The sequence below is a fragment of the Tenrec ecaudatus genome, chromosome 9, assembly GCF_050624435.1.
Source record: "Tenrec ecaudatus isolate mTenEca1 chromosome 9, mTenEca1.hap1, whole genome shotgun sequence".
Lineage (NCBI taxonomy): Eukaryota > Metazoa > Chordata > Mammalia > Afrosoricida > Tenrecidae > Tenrec > Tenrec ecaudatus.
The window spans coordinates 50,990,741-51,014,703 of NC_134538.1; the positions used below are offsets into that span (position 1 = coordinate 50,990,741).

The 23,963-nt window shown below is 47.3% G+C and overlaps 1 protein-coding gene and 1 pseudogene across 1 annotated transcript; one reads left to right on the plus strand and one right to left on the minus strand.

The window, feature by feature from the left end:
- Nucleotides 1-1,374: 1,374 nt before the first annotated feature.
- CFAP161 (cilia and flagella associated protein 161) lies at nucleotides 1,375-19,166 on the minus strand. Its single transcript, XM_075557307.1, has 7 exons — nucleotides 19,098-19,166; nucleotides 17,412-17,501; nucleotides 16,490-16,722; nucleotides 14,110-14,194; nucleotides 6,567-6,725; nucleotides 2,192-2,265; nucleotides 1,375-1,570 (listed from the first exon to the last, which is right to left on the minus strand). Exons 1-7 carry the CDS (start codon nucleotides 19,164-19,166, stop codon nucleotides 1,375-1,377), a joined length of 906 nt encoding a protein of 301 aa, XP_075413422.1.
- A 3,701-nt stretch (nucleotides 19,167-22,867) lies between these two features.
- Nucleotides 22,868-23,334, plus strand: LOC142456347 (U1 small nuclear ribonucleoprotein C-like; annotated as a pseudogene).
- Nucleotides 23,335-23,963: the final 629 nt, after the last annotated feature.

The window sequence follows — 23,963 nt, forward strand, 5'->3', positions numbered from 1 at the left end:
AATATTTACTGGGACATAGGTCACCAAAGGGGTCCCCATGGCCCAGTGGTTACGAGTTGTGTGGCTAACCCCGAACCCACCAATGCTCTACAGGACTCCGTGAAGAGTCACAGTCTCGGAAACTCAGGGCAGTCCTACCATGTCCTGTAGGGTTACTAACAGTCAGGATCGACTTAATGGTAGTGAATGTGTTTGTTTGTTTGTTTGCTTGTTTGTTTGAGGGGGTGTTTGTATTGTTAAATAAAGATCCCAGTCACCTAAGACAAATGGGGGTGCCAAAAATAGAATGATCAGAAGTGGGGTGAGGTAGTTAGTTTATTGTGCTAGCCTGACTGATAAACACATGTGGGATTAATTGAAGGGCAGAGAGATAAATGGCTCAGCGAGCCTCGCCTTTCTTGTCTCTCGCTCTTTGACCATCAGACCAGTGTGCAGCTGCCTTGCTTGTCTGTGCCTCAATTTGCAAGCTACACTACCTGTGGGACGCCTAACCTGTGGACTATGTTGCTGTAATTTGAGGTTCCTTCAAGACCTGCTTCACCACACAATTGGAATTTACATCTCTTGAGGTGGGGACTGATTGTTGGTGACCTGCCTTGCTGTTTGCTGCCTGTGCTGAGATAGCCTGAATCTCTCTACAGAGGACTACCTGGTGGTCCTCAAGACTTGAAGGACTGCCAGTGTCGCACAACTCTCTCACGGGAGTGAGTTGCACTGAGCCATTTGTACTGCTTTATAATTTAACTGTTCATTTCTTGTATTATCTATCTGTATATAATTTAACAGTTCATTTCTCGTGTTATACATCTATCTGTATAAATATATATATATAATTATTAGCAATCTGGTCTTGTCTCTAGAGAACCCTGTCTAACACAAGGGGAAAATAACTCCAGAGACAAGGCCAAAGTTCAAAGCTGTGACCGTCATTGGTTGTTTGTTTTTAAGATACTGCCTAGATTCAAAGAGTGAAAAGCAATGCCAAAACTCCAGTACTGCTTTGTTCGTGTAATTTTTTGAATTCAGTATTGTCCTTATAGCCTCAGCACATGGTAGACATTGCTTTTGAAATGAGCAGAAAACCCTGGTACACTCTGCCTCGATGTAGGACCTAAAGAGGAAGCTCTCTTTCAGAATTTGGTAATGGACCAACCAACCCTCTCCGACCACATCCAAATACTATTTCTGCCTTCTCAGAGCTGATACTTTTTGGTAGCCTAGATACCCCAAACCAACTCACCCGTTTTAGTGCATCCTTGTTTTAATAGCTGCTCAAGGACTCTGTACTTAATAAATACCCTGAAGCATGACCAGGAAGGTTCACTTAAGGTTGCATTTGATGAAAGCAAGACACCTGAGCGAGGGGCTGGGGGGTTACTCTGCGCAAAGGTTCCCGGCCTGCTCCAGGGGGCGGGTGGCCTCTCCCTGGGGGTTGCGCAGCTCCAGCATGGTGGGTGAGTCCTTCCTGGGGTTCCCAGTGACCAGCATCCAGTGATTCTTCGGTTTCTCAGCTCTGTGCGAATCCAGGTGTGTGTGAGCCGCGACCTCAGCTTCCTTTCCAAAATAGGTACTGGGGAGAGAACGAATCAACTTTACTAACAAACAGCCCCTAAGGACGCCAGCTGCTATGCAAGGGGCTTCAAAAAGTTTATGGGGAAAATGGAATCCAAAGACCACTGAAGTCTTCCACAGACTTTTTGAAGCCTCTTCCAACCCCACCCCCCCAGTCCTTGAGGCGCTAAAAACTATGACATGCTAACAAGTATGTTTGAGCAAGGAAAGGAGGGGAGTAAACGGACCATTGTCCTTGTACTGATTCTGACTTAAGGCAACCCCACGTGTGCCAGAGAGCTGCAGCCCACTGAGATGCAGAGGGCTGGGTTTCTCTGGAAGGAGATGGGCAGGGTGGTTTCCTGAGGGGCTGCCAGGTGGACCCCAGGGCCTCCCACCTTTCCATTAGCACGCAAGCCCATTGCACCAGCCAGGGCCAGAGCCTCTTGTAGCTCAAAGCATTTTGGGGGATGGGGGGAGGGTTGGCCAATGGAAAGGGCACTAATTCAATTTTCATACCATCCAAATGTGACAAAGGAAACAAGGAGGTTCTGGGTGACCATATTTGAGTCTCTCTGCTCTCATCTCTCCCGGCTCCGCCCCGGGGTCCCGGCACAGTCCCCTGCCCCCCTCACTGTACCTTAAGAGCAGGTGCCGGTGGGCCGCCAGTCCCCGGTTGGTGTGGCTGTGGTTGATGAGGATTTTTGCATTCGCCTTGAGAGATAAAGAAAATGTGTGATTTCCCTTCTGAATTAAGGCCTCCCATTTCCTGAAAGCAAAACTTCCATAGAGTGGAAAACACTCTATGTTCATGGAATTTAAACAAAAAGTATAACCTAAAATCCAAACTCCAATAGATTGATCAAATACATTGTTGTAGACAGCCACATGAGAGAACGTTATTCAACCATGAAACAGGCTCAGTGGAGGCATCGACTGAGAAAAAAGCATCCTGACGGCCACCCTAGTTCAGAAGTCAAGTTCATACAGAGGGCAGCATGGCCGGGATAAACAGAAAGATGTCTGTGGACGGTGAAACCCATCACTGTGACACTCACTGCCATCCAGACGATGCCAACTCATAGCAGTCCCGTAGGACAGGGTAGAACTAACTACTCTGAGTTTCCAAGGAGGATGAGAGTCCCGTCTCTTCCAAATGATTTGTTTTATTTTTCTGAGTTCTCACAAACGTTTATAAGCAGAATGCATTTCTATTTCACACTCAGGGCTTCTGTAAGCTAACAGCTAAGGTGACACAGAGAAAAGGAGACTCCACATCTTGGCCGTCAAAGCTGGGCCAGCGGGGTGTGCTCCTGCTGGACTGAATCCAGTTCCCAGAATGCCAGTGTCAGACCAGGCCACTCTGCGGCCTTGACAGATCATGACACAAACACACCATGCCGTGACCGTGTGTGAACACAGATGACAAACACCAGGGCGGTGAGCCACAAACTGTCACCCCTCACTCCTCCTGGCTGTTGTGAATTACTGCTGTGTCTTCACAAGGTACCACCTCAGCGCACTAGGTTCTCTGTCCTGTCCATAGGGAGATAGGTAAGAATAGCTGGTGTATCTTTTCACAGAATTAGAAGTTCTTGGATATCAGCAGTGGCTAAGCAATCAACTAGGGATGGAAAGGTCGGCAGTTCCAGAGACGCCTGGGAAGAAAGGCCTGGTGACCTGTTTCTAAAAGGTCAGTCTTGAAAACCCAGAGCAGTCCTTTTGCTCTGTGTCTGTGTCTGTGCTGTGGGTCCCTGTGATTCCAGCCAACACACTGGTAACAAACAACCACACCCCGCCCCTTCCTGAAAGCATCCAATCCCAAGGATTTTCCAGGTCTCTCCCCTAAGTCACCCTACTAACGCCCATCCTGGGCACATGCCCCCACTTTTCAAAAGCCCACTTTCCACCGCTTCCTTTTTACATAACACTCCTCTCACTGCCTTCGAGTCAACGCTGACTCACAGTGACCCCCTTGGGCTTCCCAGACTGTAACTACTTACTGGAGTAGAAAGCCCAGTCTTTCTCCCACAGAGCTGTGGGTGGTTTCGAACTGCTGACCCTGCAGATGGCGGCCCAACACACAATCACTGCACCACCAGGGCTCCTGTACCTTAACACCTGCTACATTCTTTTGTGCTAACTGAAAGAGGGATTTTTGCTTTTACAGAATAGGTCGGGAGTGAGACTCGCGTCCAGCGTTTGTAGAGCCGCAGGGAGCCCCGCAGGCAGCGAGAGTGTGTCCCCAGGCGCCCTCGAACCACGCACGCACCCCCCGCAAGCCGCCAGGGCTCTGAACCGCATCTGTGCGCACAGACCAGTGCTCTTTTGGACTTTGTGTGCAAAGTACTGTGACATGGTGTGCTCCTGGCTGTCTTCTGGAGGAGTCTGACACACGTGCAACCGGCTGTTGTGGTGGTAGTGGTGGTGTGCTACTGAGTCGATTCCAACTCAAGACCAAGTGGCATCGTCCCTTAGGCTCTCCGAGGCTGGCCTTTTTAAGCGAGCACATCTCCAGGGCTTGTCTCCTTCCGAGTTGCCGGTGGATTCGAACCGCCAACTCTTTGATTAGCAGCCAAGTGCTTAACCACTAGACCGCCAAGGCTCCTTCTTAGGCTTCCCATTTCGCAGCTGCGTTATCAGCGCGAGGTGCAGAGGCCTGCTCCAGACAGAAGGTGGGCTCTCCCCACAGACATCAGCTCCTGCTACCCCCGGCAGTGCTCCTTCAGTCCCAAGAACACCGCGAAGTCGCAGTAATGTTTAATCCTGCACGCCCAGCTCGTTTGTCATAAACACTGCAAAGAGACCAGCCACTGAATCCCGCCATAACTTTGTGTCACGGGTCACCAGCACCGGCGAGACAACTTGGACTCATGGTGAGCCCGTAAGTTTCCGTCGACCTGGGCACTGCTGGGTTTTTCAGGCCTGGGTCTTCAGAAGCAGATCACCAGTGGTCACTTTCTTCCAAGGCCCCTCTGGGTGGAAGTGAATGGCCAGCCTGTCAGCACAGGGGTGTTCTTGGCCGTCTCTTCCTTCTGAAGAGGTTGCCCTGTGCAAGTTAGCTTGGATTGGTCTTCGTTGTTGCCCTTGTCGGGACCCAGCGAGTCCATCCAGACTCAAAGTCACCCTGTAAGACAGAGGAGGGCTCCCCAGAGGGTTTCCTAGGCTCCCTTAGCAGCCAAGTGTGTTGGACATTTGCCCCGCCCCGAAATTCCCAAACCTCATTCAGCGGCTCGTTGTACAGAGAAAGAAACAGAGACACTGACAGCAATGTATCACAGAAACGAGAGGCCACCCCAAGAACACGCTTGGCACAGACCAATGGAAGACAGGTGTGGAGCACGTTGGGTTACACCGTCCGGGCCGGGAGCAAGAACCTGATGGATTCCGGCTCCACCTGGCGGAGCTCACAGGGAAGCACGCTGTGTCTGGCACGTGCGGGGGGCGGGGGGGGTGGGGGGGGGAGCCTGCCTCGGAAACCCACTTCCTGCCGAGTGGGTATGGGTCATGGAGGATGGATGGCCGGTCTGCAAAGCGGCTTTTAGGTCTTTCCCTGCTGTGGTTCCACACTCTCCCAGAGGCTTCTAAGGCCTCTTCGTTATGAACAAGTCACAAAGCCAGTAGACAACAACCCAACCAATGCCTACTTACACCCACCGGACCCCGCCTCTGAACAGGCCAGGGGCCTTGGGTCCCAATCCCATAGGGCCTAAGGCCCTGAGCAAAGGACCGGAATGAGAAGCACAATGGTACTGCCGGGAAGGACCGCCACATCCAAGCGAGGGTGCCCTGCTGTCCTCTGCTGCTGCCCCAAGACTTCCCAGCCTTTAGAGAAACCAGCCGAGTCCCTAGGTGGTACAGTCGATCGGTCAATGCACAGGACTGCTAGCTGAAAGGGGGAGGGGGGTGTGCGCATGCGCGCATGCACACTCAAGGGGTGAGTCTACCCAGCAGCGCCTCGGGAGAAAGACCTGGCAAGCAATCCAGAAAAATCCATTGTTAAAACCTCTCTGAAGCCCAGTTCCCCTTGGACATTCCAGGAGTCACAGCCAGCGGCAACTGGTTTGGCTTGAGAAACACGTACCTCCCAGAGACCTGGGAGAAAACAGGAAGAGGCCATAATCCTCACAATGTGTTATGGACCCAAATGCGCTCCCCAGGGGCTGAATCATGGATGTTGAAATCCCACCTCATCTGCCCAGGGGATGTGACTCTGCAGCCAGGGTTTTTGAAGGTTAACATGGGGCCCTTGCAGGGCATGGTGAGTCCAAATCCCGTGGGAGTCTTAAAAAAGAGCACTCTCTAGAGGAGAGTGGAGCTGCTTCTATAAACTCTGGGAGTCCTGGGGGGGCGGGGGAGGAGAAGCTAGGAGAGAGGCTGGAGCAGTTTCTCTCTCAGATCCCTCGGGCCAAGCAGGGTAGCCAACCTCCTCATGCACACTTGTAGCCTCCACAGCTGTGAGACATCTCTGTTCTTTGAAGATACTCAGCCTTTGGCAGTTTATTCCTGCAGCCCTGGGAGGGTGAGACAAAAGCTGGGCTCCATGGCTCGTCAAACCTGACCAGTTCATTCAGGGGCAGGGCCCGGGTTGCAGGACTTCTCACAAGCTCCTTCGAGTTGCCTCGGACTCATGGCAGCCCCATGTCTGTCAGGTAGCATGGGGCTCCGATTGCCAACAGCTGACTCCTCAGCAGCAAAGCACCAGGCCTTTCTTCCGAGGCATCTCTGGGAGACTTCAACCTCTTGGTAAGCAAGAAGGAGCTCTGCAGGGCTCCCTAGGTGGCTAGGATGTACTCTCTGAGCTGAGAAATGCAGACGAAGGGGACTGCTATGGGCAAAGCCGGCCTGCCAAAGGAGTTAGAGGGAGGGGAAGGGAGAAGGGAGGCGAAGGGGAGAGCAGGTGGGCTTTCCGGATAGAAGAGCACTGACGCTATGAGAAGCCTCCACTGACTGGCAGAAGTAAATTCTCTCTACTCGGTGGCCTGGCGGCCCTGCATTCGCTGTGCCATGCTCACCGGGATAGGCATGCCTTCATATTCCAAGCGCAGCTGGGGGTCCAGGTAGGCTGCCTGCCAGCAGGCCAGGTAGGACATCTCATCCACCAGGGACACTTCCTGGAGCCAAGACTTCTTGGCTGATTTCAGTAGGCTCCGGTGGTCACTTGCTAAATACAACTGAAAAATAACAGCAAACAGACTCACTAAGTTACAGCAGTCTGGAAACCTGGGAAATCTTAAAGACCACCCACTGGCTGGAAGGCAAGTGTATCATGAAGCAATTAAAAATACATAAATAAACCTGTACTTAGGAATTGCATGGGAATGCTCACTCCCTCTACCTTTGGTGACGTCATCTTGGAACATGGAGATGGTCCCCTCCATCTCCCCCATCAACTATCTTTCTTCTGGTTCCCTCCCTCCCTCAGATTCCACATTCAATAGTCTTCCCGGTCCAGCCCCTTATCTGTTTCGCCACACCCCCCCCCGCCCCCACCTCCTCTTCTCCAGAGCACCAAACCTAAATCAGTATTTCATGAATTATTTTTTGGCAAATGTTTGGAATGAACTTGTCTGTCACCCAAGACTCCAAGCCCACTTCAGTTTTGTGTTTCCGCCTTCTTCCGCCTCCCAGACCAATATTTACATCAGAGAGACACAGAATCTGAAGGGTACTTAAGGTGGGGAGCCTTCACTCATTTTGGAGACGGGGTGAATTTATTTATTTTTGTTTTTAAGAAGCATCTTTTCTATCGTTATACAACTCATCTCAACAAGTAGAAATCAATAGGAGGATCCCATTAAAGCCCCCTATCAAAGTGATGCCCTTTTTGCGCCCCCTTCCTCCTTCCTCCCTGCTTCTACCACTCCCTACCTCTCTCCTCTCTCTGACCCTGCCCCTCCCTGGCCTTCTCAGAATCTTACCTTTGGGTGTAAACACCACTTTCCTTCTTCTTCTGTTTGTCCTTATAATAATGGTTTAAATTTATATCTAGCTGCCTAAGACTAACTAGGTTTGCTAAGCATAATGCTCTCTGGTTCTGTCCATGTCTTGCGGGGTGTGGGTGGTCATGGATTCTATGGACGCGCCATATTCCCTTCTGTGAATGCGTGTATCCGAGTTTGTCTATCCATCCCTCTGGACTCCGAGTTTGAGGTTCTTGCTATTCGAGGAACTGCTGCAACAAACACAGATGTGCCTGTGTGGTTCACGGAGGATTCTTTATTCCTTTAGGGAATTCCCAGTAGCGGGATTGCTGGATCCTAGGGCAATTGAATCTGCAATTGTTTAAGGATGTCTCATCCTGATTTCCATAGTGGCTGTAAAATTCTACACTTCTCACCAGCAAGGTCTGAGGAGTCCATTCTCTTCCCATCCTCTCCAGTACCAATTATTTTCCGGAGTAGCTTTGTTTTGATTTGCTCACCATGTCCGTGTGCAGTGGTATCTCATTACTGTTTTTGTTGTAATTCGCCTATTGCTAAGGGACTCGGACATTTCTCCAGATGGTTGTTGGCCACTCAGACGTCATCTTTGTAAATTGTCTCTTAGTGTCTTGTGCCCATTTTTTTATTGAGTTACTTGCATTTTTCTGGTTAGGGCCTTATAGTTTTCTATAGATTTCAGAGATTAGCCGTTTATCTCATGTATCATTGCTAAATATTTTCCCAATTTGTGGGTTCTCTTTAACTTCTTTTTACGAAGTTGTTTGATATGCACAAATGTACTTTTAGGAGGCTCCAGTCCTTTATTTTGTATTCTATAGTGTGGCTATTTCTCATTATGTTTGGTAGTGTGTTTGTGCCTTGTATTAGGGCCTTTACGTTTGCTCCCTTTTTTTCCTGATTGTGTGATTTATGTTTAGGTCTTTGATTAATCTTGAGTTCATTTTTGTACATGATATCAGAAACAAGTCCTTTTTTATTCTTTTACAAGTAAAGATCCAGTCTTTCCAACACCGTTTATTGAAATAAGTACCATTCCCCCCTTAATGTGTTTGTCTTCTTTCAAAAATTAGGTGTCTGTAGATTCTTGATTGTATTTCTGAGCTCTCAGTTCTAATCTATTTGTCTTCATAGCTGTCATTGAATCAGTCCCAGGCTGTTTTGATTACCATGACTATATAATAAATAGGCTTTAAAGTCTGACAGTGAATGGATTCCTAATTTGTTTTTATTTTATAATAGTGGTTTATTTATCTTGGGTTTCTTTCCTTTCCATACAATGTTGGTTGTTATTTTTCCCCCATTTCTTTGAGGAATTGTGATGGTATTTGGATCAGAATTGTGGTGAAGTTGTAAAATGTTTTTGGTAATATTGACATTTCCACAATGCTCAGTCTATCAATCTAGGAACATGGTAGCTTTTCCCATTTGTGTAAGTTTCTTATGGTTTCTCGTAGGCTTGCTTTATAGTTGTCCTTGTAGACATCTTTTGTTTCTCTGGTAAGATCTAGTCCTAAATATTGTATCTCTTGTGTAGTTATTGTAAATAATTTGTACTGTTCTTTTTTTTACATAATCACCTTTAAAATACAAGAATCCAACTGATTTCTGTAGGTTGATCTTACAGCCTGCTGTGCTGCCAACTTTTTCAATTAGTTCCAGTCATTTTTCAAAGGGTGTCTTTGGGGTTTTCCATATATAAGATTATATCATCAGCGAATAAAGGGTGTCTTGTTTCTTCCATGCCTATGTGAATGCCTGTAATATATTTTTTATGTCTTACATCTCTAGCTAAAACCTCCAGAATTTTATAAACGTGGTTATCTAAGGCAACACTATCTGGTTCCCATTCAGAGGAGGAATGTTTTCTATTTTTCCTCCATCAAGTGCCCATTGTTTTTGAATATATGACCTTTATTATGTTGCGGGCTCCCCCTTCTGAGTCTATTTTGTTGAGTGTTTTAACAGAAACTGATATTGAATTTTATAAATATCTTTTCTGCATTGATAGATATAACCTATGGTTCTTCTCCTTTATTTTATGCGGCGAATTACACTGATTGTTTTTCTCCTATGAAACCATGCTTACGTGTGTGGTATGAATCCCACTTCATTTGGATGGCTTTGTTTTTGTTTCTTCTTTGATGCTTTATTGAATCCTGTTGGCTAGGATTTATTAAAAAGCTTGGCATCTATATTCACTAGAGATAATTGGTCGAGAATCTTCAATGCTGGTGATATTTTTATCTGGCTTAAAAATCAACAGGATAGTTGCTCCATAAAATGAGTTTGGTAGAATATTCTCTGTCTGTATATTGTAAAATAGCTCATGTAGGATTGGTATTAAGTCTTCTCTAAACGTCTCATAGAATTTCCCAGTGAAACCATCTGGTCCTGGCTATCTATTATTTGGGGAGGGTTTTTTATCACTAGATCAATTTATTCTCCTATTGTAGGATTGTTGGAATTTTCTACACCAGTCTGTGGTAATTTAGGTAAAAAGTGCATTTCTAGAAATTTGTCCATATCTTCTAGATTTCCAAATTTGTTGAAAAACGATTTTCATAATACTGTGTGACTTTTTATCTCACTTGGCTCTATTTAATCCCATCCATTGCATTCCTTATTCATAGAATTTGCTTTTTCCCATTCTTTTCCTTTGTTAGGTTTGCCACCAGTTTATCACTTGTTGTCTTGTTGATTTTTTTCCACCGATGTTTTATTTTCTGATTTAATCATTTCTGCTCTATTCTTTAGTATGTCTTTTCTTCTAGTATCTGAGGGTTTGTTTTGCTGGTCTTTTTCCAGTCGTTGTAGTTGATGTTGCAAGGTGTTTATTTTCATTCTCCCTGCCTTTTCGATGTGTGCACTTACTGCTGTCAACTGCCCTCTGGGTACTGCTTTTGCAGGGTCCCAAAGATTTTTATATATTTTTAATGTAGCATAAAACTCATTCTATCAAATGAACATGTCTTAAAACTGTCACTATCCCGGATTACAATCACGTACACGCTTCTAGGGTGGCCCCAGGCCCCTGGCCTTCGATATCCACGCTTTGGAGTTTGTGTTGAGTTTCTGCCTGCTCGTCACCTTGCCTGAAAACACACTATGCTGCTGAAAAGTCTGCAATGCTAGTTTCTTGTCAGTTCGTTCTGACTGATTTTGACCATGACCCTAGCGTTCAAGAAGCACCTGTCACAGACAAGGCTGGTCTGTGGGTGCCGTGGGGAAGACAGAAATGAGTCAGTCTCCACAAGAACTCTTCCAACCAGCCTGAGAGATGACTGAGTGCGTGATGAACTAGAATCACCTGCTAGGGAGGACTGTGCAGGCGAGGGGCAGGGAGCTGTGCAGGCGAGAGGCAGGGAGCTGTGGAGATGGACTGTGCAGGCAAGGGGCAGGGAGCTGTGAAGATGGAAGCCAGGGGGACGGGGGGCGGGGGGGCATGATGGAGAGGAAGATGGCAGCATATGTTACGGTGGCGTTGCTGGTTGCCAGGAAGTCGATTCTGCCTCGTGGTGACCTCGTGTGTGCAGAGTAGGACTGCTCCACTGGGTGTCCCATACGGTGACCTTTCCGAAGCAGACCACCAGGCCTGTCTTCCACGGCCTTGAACGCCAAGATGAAGAGCCGGGACTTTGGCCAGAGAGCAATGGAGATCTACCGATGACTTTCCAATGGCGATGGCATGAGCTTTTACAGGGCAACCTGGTGGAACCATGTGGTATAGTTTGAAGTCAGGGTCAGCTACAGGGGCCAAGCGATTGGACTCTGCACCAAGTGATTGGTGTTGAGATGAAAAGGCAAACCTGGAAAGGAACTGACTCTTGGGGCTCAATGTCCAGCCAGACAGGAGACAGGTCTATCAGGGGAACAGTAACATGAGTGAGGAGAACCCAACCAAAAGCAACCAGCCGTTTGGCATCCAGAGTGCATCACTGGCCCAAGGACAAGGTTCAGAGGGGACACAAAGGAGGGGGAATGGCCCTGGGAGCGCCAGGGAGGAAGGGACATAAGTGAAGTTACAATGAGGGGATGGCAATGTAGCAAATGAAGCAAAATTGTATGAATTGGTGAATGGAACATTAAAAGTAAAACAAAAACAAACAAGCAGCTCTACTCTGTCAAGCGGGGTTGCCATGAGTTGAAAACAGACTTGTCAGGACACAACAATAACCAGACAGAAGGGACGGGTTCAGTGTAGTTCGTTTGTTGGACACCAGCTGTAGGAGTGGGGCTTTGCTCTTAAAGAGTCTGCTGCCTGGAAGAAGCCAAGCACTCGCCTACATTATTTTAACATCATCTGGCCATCTGCTGGGAGGACGCAGTTTAGTGTTCCAAGAAATCTGACGACCAAGATGGGGAAGACAGTGGAAGTTCAATCGAGGGGCAAAGCGGAGCTCTGGTTTGGTTTTTGAGATCACCGCTGGGTACTGACTGCTGGGTTCAGTGCTGAGGAGGTCAGTGAAGAACTGAAAAGCAGAAGCAGATGAAAGAAGCATTATGAGAGCCACGCTTATGCTCTCTTATGCTCCATCTTTGGAGAAAGAAATAGGCCCAAGAGCGATGACTTAATATATTTTGTGTATGATTAGTATTGCTCAATGGGCAAGTCGCTATGCCACGCTTTCATACCCTTTGTTCTCCATTGTGGAGAGCATAAACCTTCAAGTTCAGGATAACCCAGTGCCACTGAGACTCCATCGTGACCTGCTTCGCTACACCTCTGCGTTACTGACTGTTGCTGGCCCACCCTGCTGCCTGCTGGCTGCAGGCCGGCTCTGCTTGTCTTGTCTGAGGACAAACTGTACTGTCTGCTTCCTTGACCTTGGACCAGCAGCCCGTGTGAGTTGAAGGCCCGTCAGTAATTGTGAGTTGAACTGAGTTCTGTACTGCTGTGTGGACTAATTAGCTGTTATGTTCCTTCTTGCCATATAAGCCTATCCATATATATTTATAGATAGATATAGATATCATCATACATAGTCTGGCTGAACACATCCAGCTTTCTCATGCATATGAGGTGAATGAAAACACCGTACTTTGGGTCAGGTGCACCCTCAGCCTCAAAGTGACATTTGCTTTTTAACACTTTAAACAGCTCTTCCGCAGCAGAGTTGTCCAACGCACCACGTCATTTCTGGTCTGATGCTTCTCTGGGTGTTGGTTGTAAATTCAAATAAAATGGGATCCTTGGGAACTTCAATATTTACTCCATTTAGCCAGTTTAATCGAGTGGTAGTTAAGCTCTATTTACATCGACGACGCCAACGACAGGAAAGGCTAGCCAGAAACACAGAGGAACATGAGTCTGTAGTCATGGGGACAGAACCAGCTGGGAAAGGTGGGTGAGAATAAATGCACAACTAAAAAAATATTATCAGAGTCATCACACTATACATGTTGAAATCAATGGATCTGTGTATGATTTGCTGTGTGTAATAACAACAAAAACAAAATAAATTCTATATCTCCAAAATCTGTTTTGAAGATAATCCCTAATCTGTGGGTGGAGGTGGGATAAGCTTTAAACATGCACTAGAGTTTTTGATATAATAGAGAGATGCTGGACCAAATCCAATTATGCAACAGAGGCTAGAAGGTAAATTATGACACATCCATATAATTATGTAATAACAGATTACTATCACAAGAGCTGTCAGAAATATGTGTGCCAATAGAGGAAAACGGACAATCTGTATATTTATCATGGTCAAATGGAGCTCTTTTAATGTTTGCCTATTTTAAAAGTTAAAAGAAAAAAATTAACTATTCAAAATATTATATTCCGATCTAATTGTAAAAGGGAAATGCATGGAGCAGCAAAGAGGACCTGTTGAGTCAGTAACCAGACTGATGGGTCCTTGGGGCCATGGCAGGGAAGCTGGGGGGATGTGGGGAGCTGGGGGGCAGGGAAGCTGGGGGGATGTGGGGAGCTGGGGGGCAGGGAAGCTGTGGGGATGTGGGGAGCTTACAACGATGAGTGCAAGAATGAGGCAAATGCTCCCAAACTGATTGTGATCATGACTATACACCTCGTCTTTGTGTGACTGAACAGTACGATACATGAGTTACATGCCAATGAAACCGTGGATGAAAAGGCAATGGATCCAAATGTAAGGAATGCTAACCTCTGGATAAAACAATGGGCTACTCAACGTGGCTTTGTCCCTCCTTTCTACTATTAAAATCGTGCTTCGGCTTGCCGTCAATGGTGTGTTACAGTTTAATTGGCAGCATTACGCTTTCTTGGTGGGGACGAAAAATAGTGCTGCAGTATACAAGGATGGGCTCTTCCTTCAGTGGAAGACATCACACAGCATCGGGTCTGCTGCGTCCTGGCTGAGTGACATGGGACAAGTCACTGAACCGCTGCGACTCAGCTTTCCCAGTAAAGCAAGGGTGAGACAGTCCCCTCCCCTTTGGACTTGTTTGGAGGACTAAATGAGTTAATATATGCAAACCATTTAGAGTGCTGTCTGGCATGTAATGAACGCAAGCCATAGGTAGAAGTGCTGCTGAGGGCTGCAAAGACTGGACACGCCTACCGGGCAGGTGACCTTGCGCTTCCCTCAGGAGGACCAGTCCAAGGTAGACATGAAAAGTCAGCACTCACCATTTTGTCTTCAGATCCTGCCATTATGCCAAGACAAAAGTCCTCCCCGTATCGAAGGACTTGGCCGTTGGCATTTCTGTCCATGCTGTAAGTGGAGAGCGAATAGAATTACAGACGGGCTGTTGGAATCATGGCACACCTCTCCTTTTTGCACCTGCGATTTTATTTAGAATCACATGCATGGCTTCTGTGTATTCAAATACCATGATGGTACTAAATGTCTGATTAAAATTTGCTGCCACCCACCATAGCCCGAGCACCGAACAGCCCCACTTGGTGAGCTTGTGGCCAGAGTGGACTCAGCTACCCAACACAAAGGAATTCTGGTCCAGTGTGTTTGGCACTGATAGAAAAAATTAAAGCAGCCCTGGCAACACAGAACATTAAATGCTCAGCCGCTTGCCAACAGGTTGGCACTCAAACGCACCAGCCACTCACTCCACAAGAGAAAATGCCTAGAGAACTCCGGGGGGGAGCGGGGGGCCGGGGGTGGGGAGCTCTGTTCTAACATATCGGGTCACTATCCTGGTGTAGGATATTGAAAGTCCCATGGGCTGTCAAAAGGACCAACAAATCTGCCTTGGAAGAAGTATGGCCAAAATGCTCCTCAGAGGCAGGAATATGGAGCATTGGCCAGTGTACCTTGTCAGGAGGGATCAGTCCCTGGAGAAGGACATCAAGCTAGGTAAAGGACAGGGGCAACAAGACAGGAAGACCTTGGACCAGAGGAATTGACATGGTAGCTGCATCCACGGGCTCAAACCTAAGAGCAGTAGTGAGGCTGACACAGTACAGGGCAGTGCTTTGGTACCTTGAGGGGCTATAAGGCGGAAGCCATTCAATGACACCTAACAACAACATGATTAGGAATCAACCCAACAGCACCCACCAATAACATCAGCAAAGCAAACCAAAGCTATACGCCTGCAAACACTTAAGAAAACCTTCTCTTTTAGTTACCCAGGCAACAGAGATTGTGATCAATGGCTTATCTGGCTTAGGCGAAATTTCCTGTATGCAAAAGAAATTGACATTGAAGAAGCTTCTTCAGGATTGAAAGGACTTGGTTATATATGCATTGTCATAAAGACGCCGCTATCTTAAACTTGTGAGTCCTGGTGGTGTAGTGGTTGCATGCTGGGCGGCTAACTGCAAGTTGAGCAGTTCAAAACCATCAGCTGCTCAGAGGGAGAAAGATGCAACTTTCTACTCTTGTGAAGAGTTACAGTCTAGGACACTCACAGGGACAGTTTGACCCCAACCTATACGGTCGCTATGAATAAGATTTGCCTCCTTGGCAGTAAATTTGGGTTTGGTTGTCATAAACATAGACACTAGGTAACAAATTGAAAGTAATCCTTTCCCATAGTAGAGTAGTTAGGTAACTGTTTGTCCTCTAAGGACTGGATTTTCAATGGGCAACTCATTTGAAAGGAGTATAGTGTTGCATTGAAATAGATACTTTTGCTGTGAAAAAAAACTTTTCTTTCTTCTTACTTTCATCAAGTCTAATCCAATTCACCGAGACCCTACTGGGCAGAGTAGAACTGCCACTGTGGGTTTCCGAGACTGTAAATCTTTACAGGACCAGAAAGCCTTGCCTTTGTCCGTTGGAACAGCTAGTGGTTACGAACTGGTAACCTTGCAGGGAGAAGCCTAACTAGGAACCCACTATGTCACCAGAGCTCATTAAAAGCCATGAAACTCATCAAATGCACTTAGAGAAGACTGAGGTGTTAGTAAAACAGCCTATATTACTTCCAGACCAAATCTATATCTAGGTCTAGGTCTGGGTCTGGGTCTGGGTCTGGGTCTGGGTCTGGGTCTGGGTCTGGGTCTGGGTCTGGGTCTGGGTCTGGGTCTGGGTCTGGGTCTGGGTCTGGGTCTGGGTCTGGGTCTGGGTCTGGGTCTGGGTCTGGGTCTGGGTCTGGGTCTGGGTCTGGGTCTGGGTCTGGGTCTGGGTCTGGGTCTGGGTCTGGGTCTGGGTCTGGGTCTGGGTCTGGGTCTAGGTCTAGGTCTAGGTCTAGGTCTAGATATAGATTTGGTCTGGAAGTAAAATAGGCTGATATATATATATATATATATATATATATATATATATATATATATATATATATATATGAGAGAGAGAGAAAGTTCCAATACCTTGGAATTGAACTTTTTGGATTAAATAAAAATTGCCGGTTATCACACAGTCTACTACACTTCTGTCAACCTCTGATGCTCATTCTCAGTGTAAGAAAACAAGATGAGTGAGAATCACAAAAAAAAACATCCTTCACCTCATGTCAGCATTGCTCCCAGCCCCGGGCATCCTTAAGCTACAAACAGCAACTGATACTGATGGATGGCAATACGCTGCCAATGAAAAAGTCTCTACCTCAGAACCACGAAGGTGTTTCTGCCCACCGGGTTCTTGGTTGGAGCTGCGCTCAGGCCACAGGGCACCTCCAATTCTTCATGCAGGTGGGCTTTTATCTCGTCTGGAGTCATGCACAGGCTCAGGTCCCCAGCCAGAAACACAGCAGCCTCCGGGTCGACATGGTCAGGATTCACAAGCATCACCTTGTCACCGTAGTGAATACACTCATCTTCAGATATGGAAAGCTGCATCTGCCATTGGGATAGGAATTTCCCTCACATAAACCTCAGCCGAGTGTGACAAGCCTTTTCCTATGTGCATCTTGTTTCCTTCTCAATTCATTTCCATAAGGGATTTACTTGGATTCTCTCAAATCCTGGGTGTCTGTGCTTTACGTTTGTTCCTGCCACTCTCCCTCCTACGCTGTCAAGGCAACCCGTAAAACAGTTGCTGTTGTGACAATTACAACTCACGGCAACCCCATGTGAATCGTGCCCCAGAGTCTCCAATGCACCTGCTCCAATGGGGAACAGGTCACCAGGCCTTTCTTCTGAAGGACCTCTGGGTGGGCCCCAACCACCGACTTCTCAGGTGAGACAAAGCCCCGTCATCTCAAGTAAAATAACATGAAGCTTTTCTAAATCATGAGTTACTTGGGTTCAATTTACTGATCCAACATCCATGAACTAGGGAACCTTTTATTTATGTTCTCATTCATTCATTTACTTCTTTATTTAAAAGATACAGGTAAACCTCATATTAGTGGCCACCGCATCTAGGTTTCTAACATCTTGAGATGTCTTGAATGCATGTGACTTTCCGATTATTCTTAACGGTTACTTTCCCAAAGCTCACCCATCTAGGAGCTGTGTGCTCATTTAACACCGAGTCCCACTTCATTAGACAGAATTTTGAGACACAGATGTGGCTTTTGCCTTACCTGTCTCAAAAGATTCCCTTTCAGTTTTCTGTTTCTTTGTATGAGAAGCTTCCCCTTCTCCCTCTTCTCCAAGAAGTCTTTCATGAGTTCCTGGTTGACAGAGAACGGGTGAAATCCAAGGGCTCATTACTCAGACTGAGTAACACGGCCGGTGGTGGTTGCATCCTGATGGAATGGTACCCAAGGCCTTCGGTCATCATCTAAGTGTTTTTGCTTCGTTGGAGAATGCCTCGGGAAATGAAGATGGCAAGAAACCAAGCAAGGGAGGGCGGGGAAAGAGGAGATAGAGAAAGAGGGGAGGGAATGGGAAGGAAATTGCCGGTGATTGCTCCAGCCAAAGGCAGTCAGGAGTGAGTTCTGAAGGTCTCTGAACTACTTCCACCATGGACATTCCCCTGGTGGAGTGATGTTTGACCCTAGAAAGTCCACCTGCCCAACCAGACAGAAGCAGACTGGACCGGGGCCTTGTCAAGCCAAGGCAATGAGTAGGATGTTAGTAAAGGGGGACGGGGGTGGGAGGAGAGATGTTTGCACCTCAAAGGACTGAAGTCTCTGCAACTACAGGTCTCCAAGGAGCAGAAGAACTTCTTGGAAGTCTAGACTAAGGGGGAGAGAGCATCCCAGGGTAATGCAAATATTTCCACTTGGCTGCTCATCTAAAGAGAATCCAAGGAAGAAAGCCCTGGGATCCACTTCCATTGAGATGACATACAAGATGTGACACCACAAAGAAAATGTGTTCCATCTTATTTTGATAAGCAATGACTCATAGAGTCTTAAAAACTTGCGAACTGCTGGTCTATCCCCAACCAGAGCAAAGGCGAGTGATGAAAATCCAAGGTGCATGGAAACAATTAGTCCAGCGAACTAATGGACCATGTGACCATCAGCCTCCATGATCCTGAGACCAGAAGAACTAGATGGTGCCCGGCTAACCCCATCAACCACTCTGAAAGCAGTTCCCATCGCAGAAGGTTCTGGATGGAGTGGGAGACAAATGTGGAGCAAAACAAAAAATTTATTTTTTTCACAAAAGGTTTGCTGGTCAGAAGGTTGGCTATCCACCCTCAAGACTATGGCCATCAGTCACCCTCCAGGCCTGGAACTGAACTCACGGCAATGGCTCAGTGCTCAGTCAGTGAAATCATCAGCAGGTCTGTCGGGCAACAATAATAGGGAGGGAAGGCCCTCCTCAGAACAGCCAGCCATCTGGGAGCAAAAGAGCAGCTGCTACCCAAGAACAAAGTTCAAAGGGCAGGAAGGGTTAAGAAAGAGGATGTACAATCAAGGGGAATACTCGGGGGAAATGACTTGCAGGGGTTGCTATTTCATGAAACATCCTTTAATGGGAAAAGGATCTGTTCTGTAAGCCTTCGCTCAATGAACAATAAAAGGGTTTTTAAACAAAATATCACAGCCATAAAACGTCTGAGGAGCCTCCGGCTCTGTTCTGTAACACCAGGGGCCTGGGAGTGGGGCCCAGCGTTTGGGAGGCCAAGGAGGCTAAGGGTTGGGATACACCTTGTAAAAGAGCCTTGTGTTTTCAGCCAGAGGGTGAGATTGCTGGGGAGTTCCGAGGGATGAGAATTCCTAAACTCCCGGTGGCAGAGAGTTTGGGGTGCTGAAAATCAGAAGAGGAACTCAAGACAGAGCCTGGGAGCCCCAAGCTGGCAGAGACCTCTGTACCTCCTCAAGGTAGACGTCCTCGTTCCAGTTGCCCATCCGGACTCCTGGGCCATACAAGTTCTGCGCCATAGTCTGCTGCGCTCCTGCAAGCACTCCGGAGGACAGCCTTCGCGTTAGCGTTAGCGTCGCCATGGCGACACCCCCCCCTCCTTCTGGATTGGTCAAAGTCCGGGACTATTGGCCAATGAGTATGCTAGTTCTGTATGGGTCTGGGGGGCGGGGGGGGTAGGGGTAGAGGAAGTCTGCGCCCACCCATTCTCCTAAATTTATGCTTGGTTAAGTATTCCAAACCCGGCAAAAAGAAAAACAGGCGCGAAGACATCCTTGTACTAAGTGCGGGGTCGGGAATGGGATTTTAATAGACTTGAAACAAAATGAATGCTGTAAAAAATATACCGCACCTTTATTTAAAGCTAAGCTGTTATGGAAAGACTGCGGTGAGACCCCATCAATCATTCTGTGGCAGAGGAAACTCTGCTTCTGTAAAGATCTACATCCTGGAAACCCCTGGGCTGCGCTTGTATGCTGTCCTGGAGGTGCCTTGGTGGTGTAGTGGTTACGTGTTGGGCTCCTAACACAAGGTAGAAAGTTTGAACCCCCAGCCTAGCCGCAGGAGAAAGACAAGGTTTTCTACTCCCGTTAAGACTTACAGTCTCAAAATAAGTAAAAAAATTTTTTTTTTAAGACTTACAGTCTCACAGGGAGGAGACGATCCAGTCAGGGTGCAGTGTAGCAACAATGAAACATACAACTTTCCTCTAGTTCCTACCTAAATACTTCCTCCCCTCCCACTATCATGATCCCAATTCTTCCTTACAAATATAACTGGCCCAGAGGATGTACACTGGTGCAAATAGGAACTGGAAACACAGGGAATCCAGGACGGATGATCCCTTCAGGACCAGTGGTGTGAGTGGCAATACTTGGAGGGTGGAGGGAGGGTGGGGTGGAAAGGGGGAACCAATTACAAGGATCTATATAACCTCCTCCCTGGGGACAGACAACAGAAAAGTGGGTGAAGGGAGACATCGGACAGTGTAAGACATGACAAAATAATAATTTATAAATTATCAAGGGTTCATGATGGAGGGGGGAAGCGAGGAGGGAGGGGGAAAAATGAGGAGCTGATGCCAGGGGCTTACATGGAGAGCAAGTGTTTTAAGAATGATGAGGGTAACGAATGTACAAATATGCTTTATACAATTGATGTATGTATGGATTGTGATAAGAGTTGTATGAGCCCCCAATAAAATGATTTTTTAAAAAGACTTACAGCCTCAGAAACTCATAGGGGCAGTTCTACCCTGCCCTGTAGAGTCGCCATGAGTCGGCCTGGTTTTTCACAGGGTCACGATGGTTGGATCGCCAATGGGTTTGGGTTTGGGGGTCTTAAGTACCAAGGCAGCTGAGAGGAACTTTAATCCGGACACATAGCTGCCTGCAGCCTGTTGTTGGCAGCAGCGGCGGCAAGCAATTCAATCACCTTGGCATCGAGACCAGACGTTTTTTCTGCAGCACCTATGGGTGGACTTAAACTGTCAGCCTTGCTGTGCGCAGCCCGGCCATTTGACCCTAATCATAAAAAGAAACATGCTCAATGCAGAAGTGCAGACACCAAGGTACCAAATTTCCCATTTTCAGAAGTAAGAAATGCACCCGGTTAGTATTTTTCTATCTAAGCATTTCTGAGATCATGTGTCTTTCAAAAAATAGCATTTTCTGTGTTTGAAGTGAAATTTTACTCAGTGGAAAGTGGGTGGGGAAGGAGCACGGCTGCCATTTCTTCAATTCTGACTCCCAAGGACCACTACATTGGAAATCTTTACAGACACTAATAACCCCATCATTCTCCTACAGAGAGGTTGGTGGGTTTGAACCACTGACCTTGAGGATAGCAATCCAACACTTACCTACCAGAGCCACCAGCAAATTAAGGCCCCATTTAACAATGTTTATGAAATTGCCCCATGGTGTTGGCTGCGTTTTGATGCTCTGCTTGCTCTGTTGCTGTTGCCCTGGCTGTCCTTCGCCTGCCTTCTCCTCTTTGCTTCCCATTAATGTGGACCGTTGGTCTCCGACGCGGATAGTCTAAGGAAGCAAGGCCTCGTCGTGGGTGTTAATATTTACTCTTTTAATTTTTATTATGTGTACAATGTTTATTATTATTGTATGATGTTTTATCATGTTTATTTCATTTGCCAATCTCTAATCTGGCTGAAAGGTGACCTCTGGCAATGGTTTCAGTTCCAAGTTGAATGGGTATGTGGGACAAGGGTCTCAGAGGGACTTCTGGCTTTTATGGGGTTCGTATGTCTGGTCCTACTTAGTCACTTGAATTGTCATCTATGTTTTTCTCCCATTCTCTCCCGGATCTTCTGTGTGATCAGGAAGGTGGAGCGGGTGATCAGGCACCATCTCATTCTTCTGGCCTTAGGCTGAACGAGGCCATGCTTACAGTCCAACCAAACCAAACTCATTGCCATCTGGTCAGTGCTGACTCATAGTGATCCTATGTTGTCGTTATTAGGTGCCGCCGTCAAGTCGGCTCCGACCCATAGCCACCCTATGCACAACAGAGTGAAACAGCGCACAGTCCCGTGCCATCCTCACAATTGTTCCTGGGCCTGAGCCCACAGATGCAGCCACTGAGTCAATCCATCTCAGAGAGCCTTCACCTCCTTTAACAAGCAAGATGTCCTTCTCCGGGAACTGGTATTTACAAAGTATGTACAACAACGTCTCACCATCCTTGTCTCTAAGGAGCACTCTGGCCTTGTTTCTTCCAACATGGAGCTAGATTTGGTCTAGACAGAAGTTTAAAGCACCATCTTTTTCCCCGCAAAGGAACTGACTTTGCAGGCAGCAGCCCCAAACATAACCACTGCGCCCCGGGCTCCTCACAGTTCTGCTCGCCGGGCTATTCTGAGTCCTGGGGACCAGCTTCTTCTCGGATGCGTTGGCTACCGTCCTTCTCTCTGGCTCTGGACAAGCAGAAAGCAATCATTGTATCTCAGCTGGCTGCTCGGGAGACAGCAGACACTGCTCACCAAATTAGGATGTAGAACATGATCTTCGTGGACTATGTTATCAGTTGACTGAGCGGTCCCAAGGGACTGTGGTTCTAAGGCTTTAGCGTTTAGGATGTCTTCAGAACCGTGCCCCTATGTCTTTATGACATATATGGATATAGTGTATATGCAGCACCCTAAAACACGTATACATCCGTGCCCACACAGAAGTAATCCATGGCTTTACAAGCGTTATGGCATTTTCCCTCCTTCCAAATCAAAGAAAACAGCTGTGACTTGTAAGTGATAAATAGATTGTTAGTGATGAGCAGTTTCTATAAGATTGCTAAGGAGCCCCGGTGGCACTGTGGATTCACATTAGGTTGCTAAGCAAAGGTCAGTGGGTCCAGCCCACCAGCTGCCCCACAAAGATCTGAATTCTGGGAAACCCTCAGACACAGTTCCACTCTGCCCTATACAGGGTCACTCTGAATTGGAGTTGACTCGATGGTAGAAATGGGTAGGAGTAACGGAGGCAGGGTACTGACTGAAATCAGTCTGCAGCCTGCCTGGATTTAGTGTCTAGCCCTGGTAGTAGAATGGGTTACAAGTTGGGCTGCTAACTACAAGGTCAGCAGTTCGAAACCACCAGTCCATTCCAAGGGAAAAAGTTGGGGCTTTCTGTTCCCATAAAGAATTACAGTCTTGACATGTCATTTCCAAGTGGCGCAGAATGGAGTAGCAAACGGTCAGTCGAGCAACATGCCTAAGTTTTATTGTGACGACTGCAATCCATACCTTACCCATGACTCACCATCTGTGAGAAAGACACATTGTAGTGGTAGGAAACACACAGAGAATGTGAAAGACTACTATGGGAAATGGATGGAAGAGCAGGCTCAGAGCCTGATTGACAAAACAACCGCTGCATTCCAATAAGGAAAGATACCTCCTACTGCATTCTCTGCTCCTCCTCCAGCAGGGGCCATGATCCCGCCTCCCCCCAGTCTCCCGGTCCTCCTCGCCCTGGTATGATGCCGGCTCCCCACATGGGGGGACCACCCATGTTGCCAATGATGGGCCCTCCTCCTCCTGGGATGATGCCAGTGGGACCCGCTGCTCCTGGAATGAGGCCACCCATGGGGGGCCACATGCCAATGATGCCGCGGCCCCCAGCCCATCCTATGACAGTGCCCACTCGGCCAGGAATGACTCGACCAGACAGATAAAGGCAGAGCACAGCCTCTTTGTACCAATTTTCTCTTACTCGTACCCCTTCACCCGGAGACCTGGTGCTGCGACTCTGGGTGTTTTCTAACAGCACAACATGCAAGACCTGCTCCCCCTTTCTCTCAAAAAGAGAATCGTTTTTGGAGTGGAGTAGTGGACAAAAAGCAGAACAAAACGATTTTTGTTTGTATTGTGACACGTGAAAATAAACTTTTAGTTAAACAACAACAACCAAAAATAGAATTAGCCTCAGAAGCCCACAAAGGCAGATCTGCTCTGTTCTATAGAGTCGCTATGAGTCGGATTCAACTCAACAGCGGTGAGCTTTTTTCAAAAGACAAGATAGAATGTGAGCACCGTAGAACCAGCCAACCCTTCCGCAAACTCACTCTAAAAGATCTGTTAATTCCCTGAGGGGGGGGGCACAGGGGAGGTGATGAATTACTTTAAGGAAGATTGAGTAAGGGCAATTCAAGAGAATGAAAAGCCATGGGTGCTTGAGGAGGGAATTCACCTCTGCTTTGGTGGATCTGGGGAATGGGAGACATTCTGGAGTCAACTTTGGAGCCAGACTTGGAAGGGTTTGAACTTGAAACTATGCTGGCAAGAGCCTGTAGGCTGCAGCCTG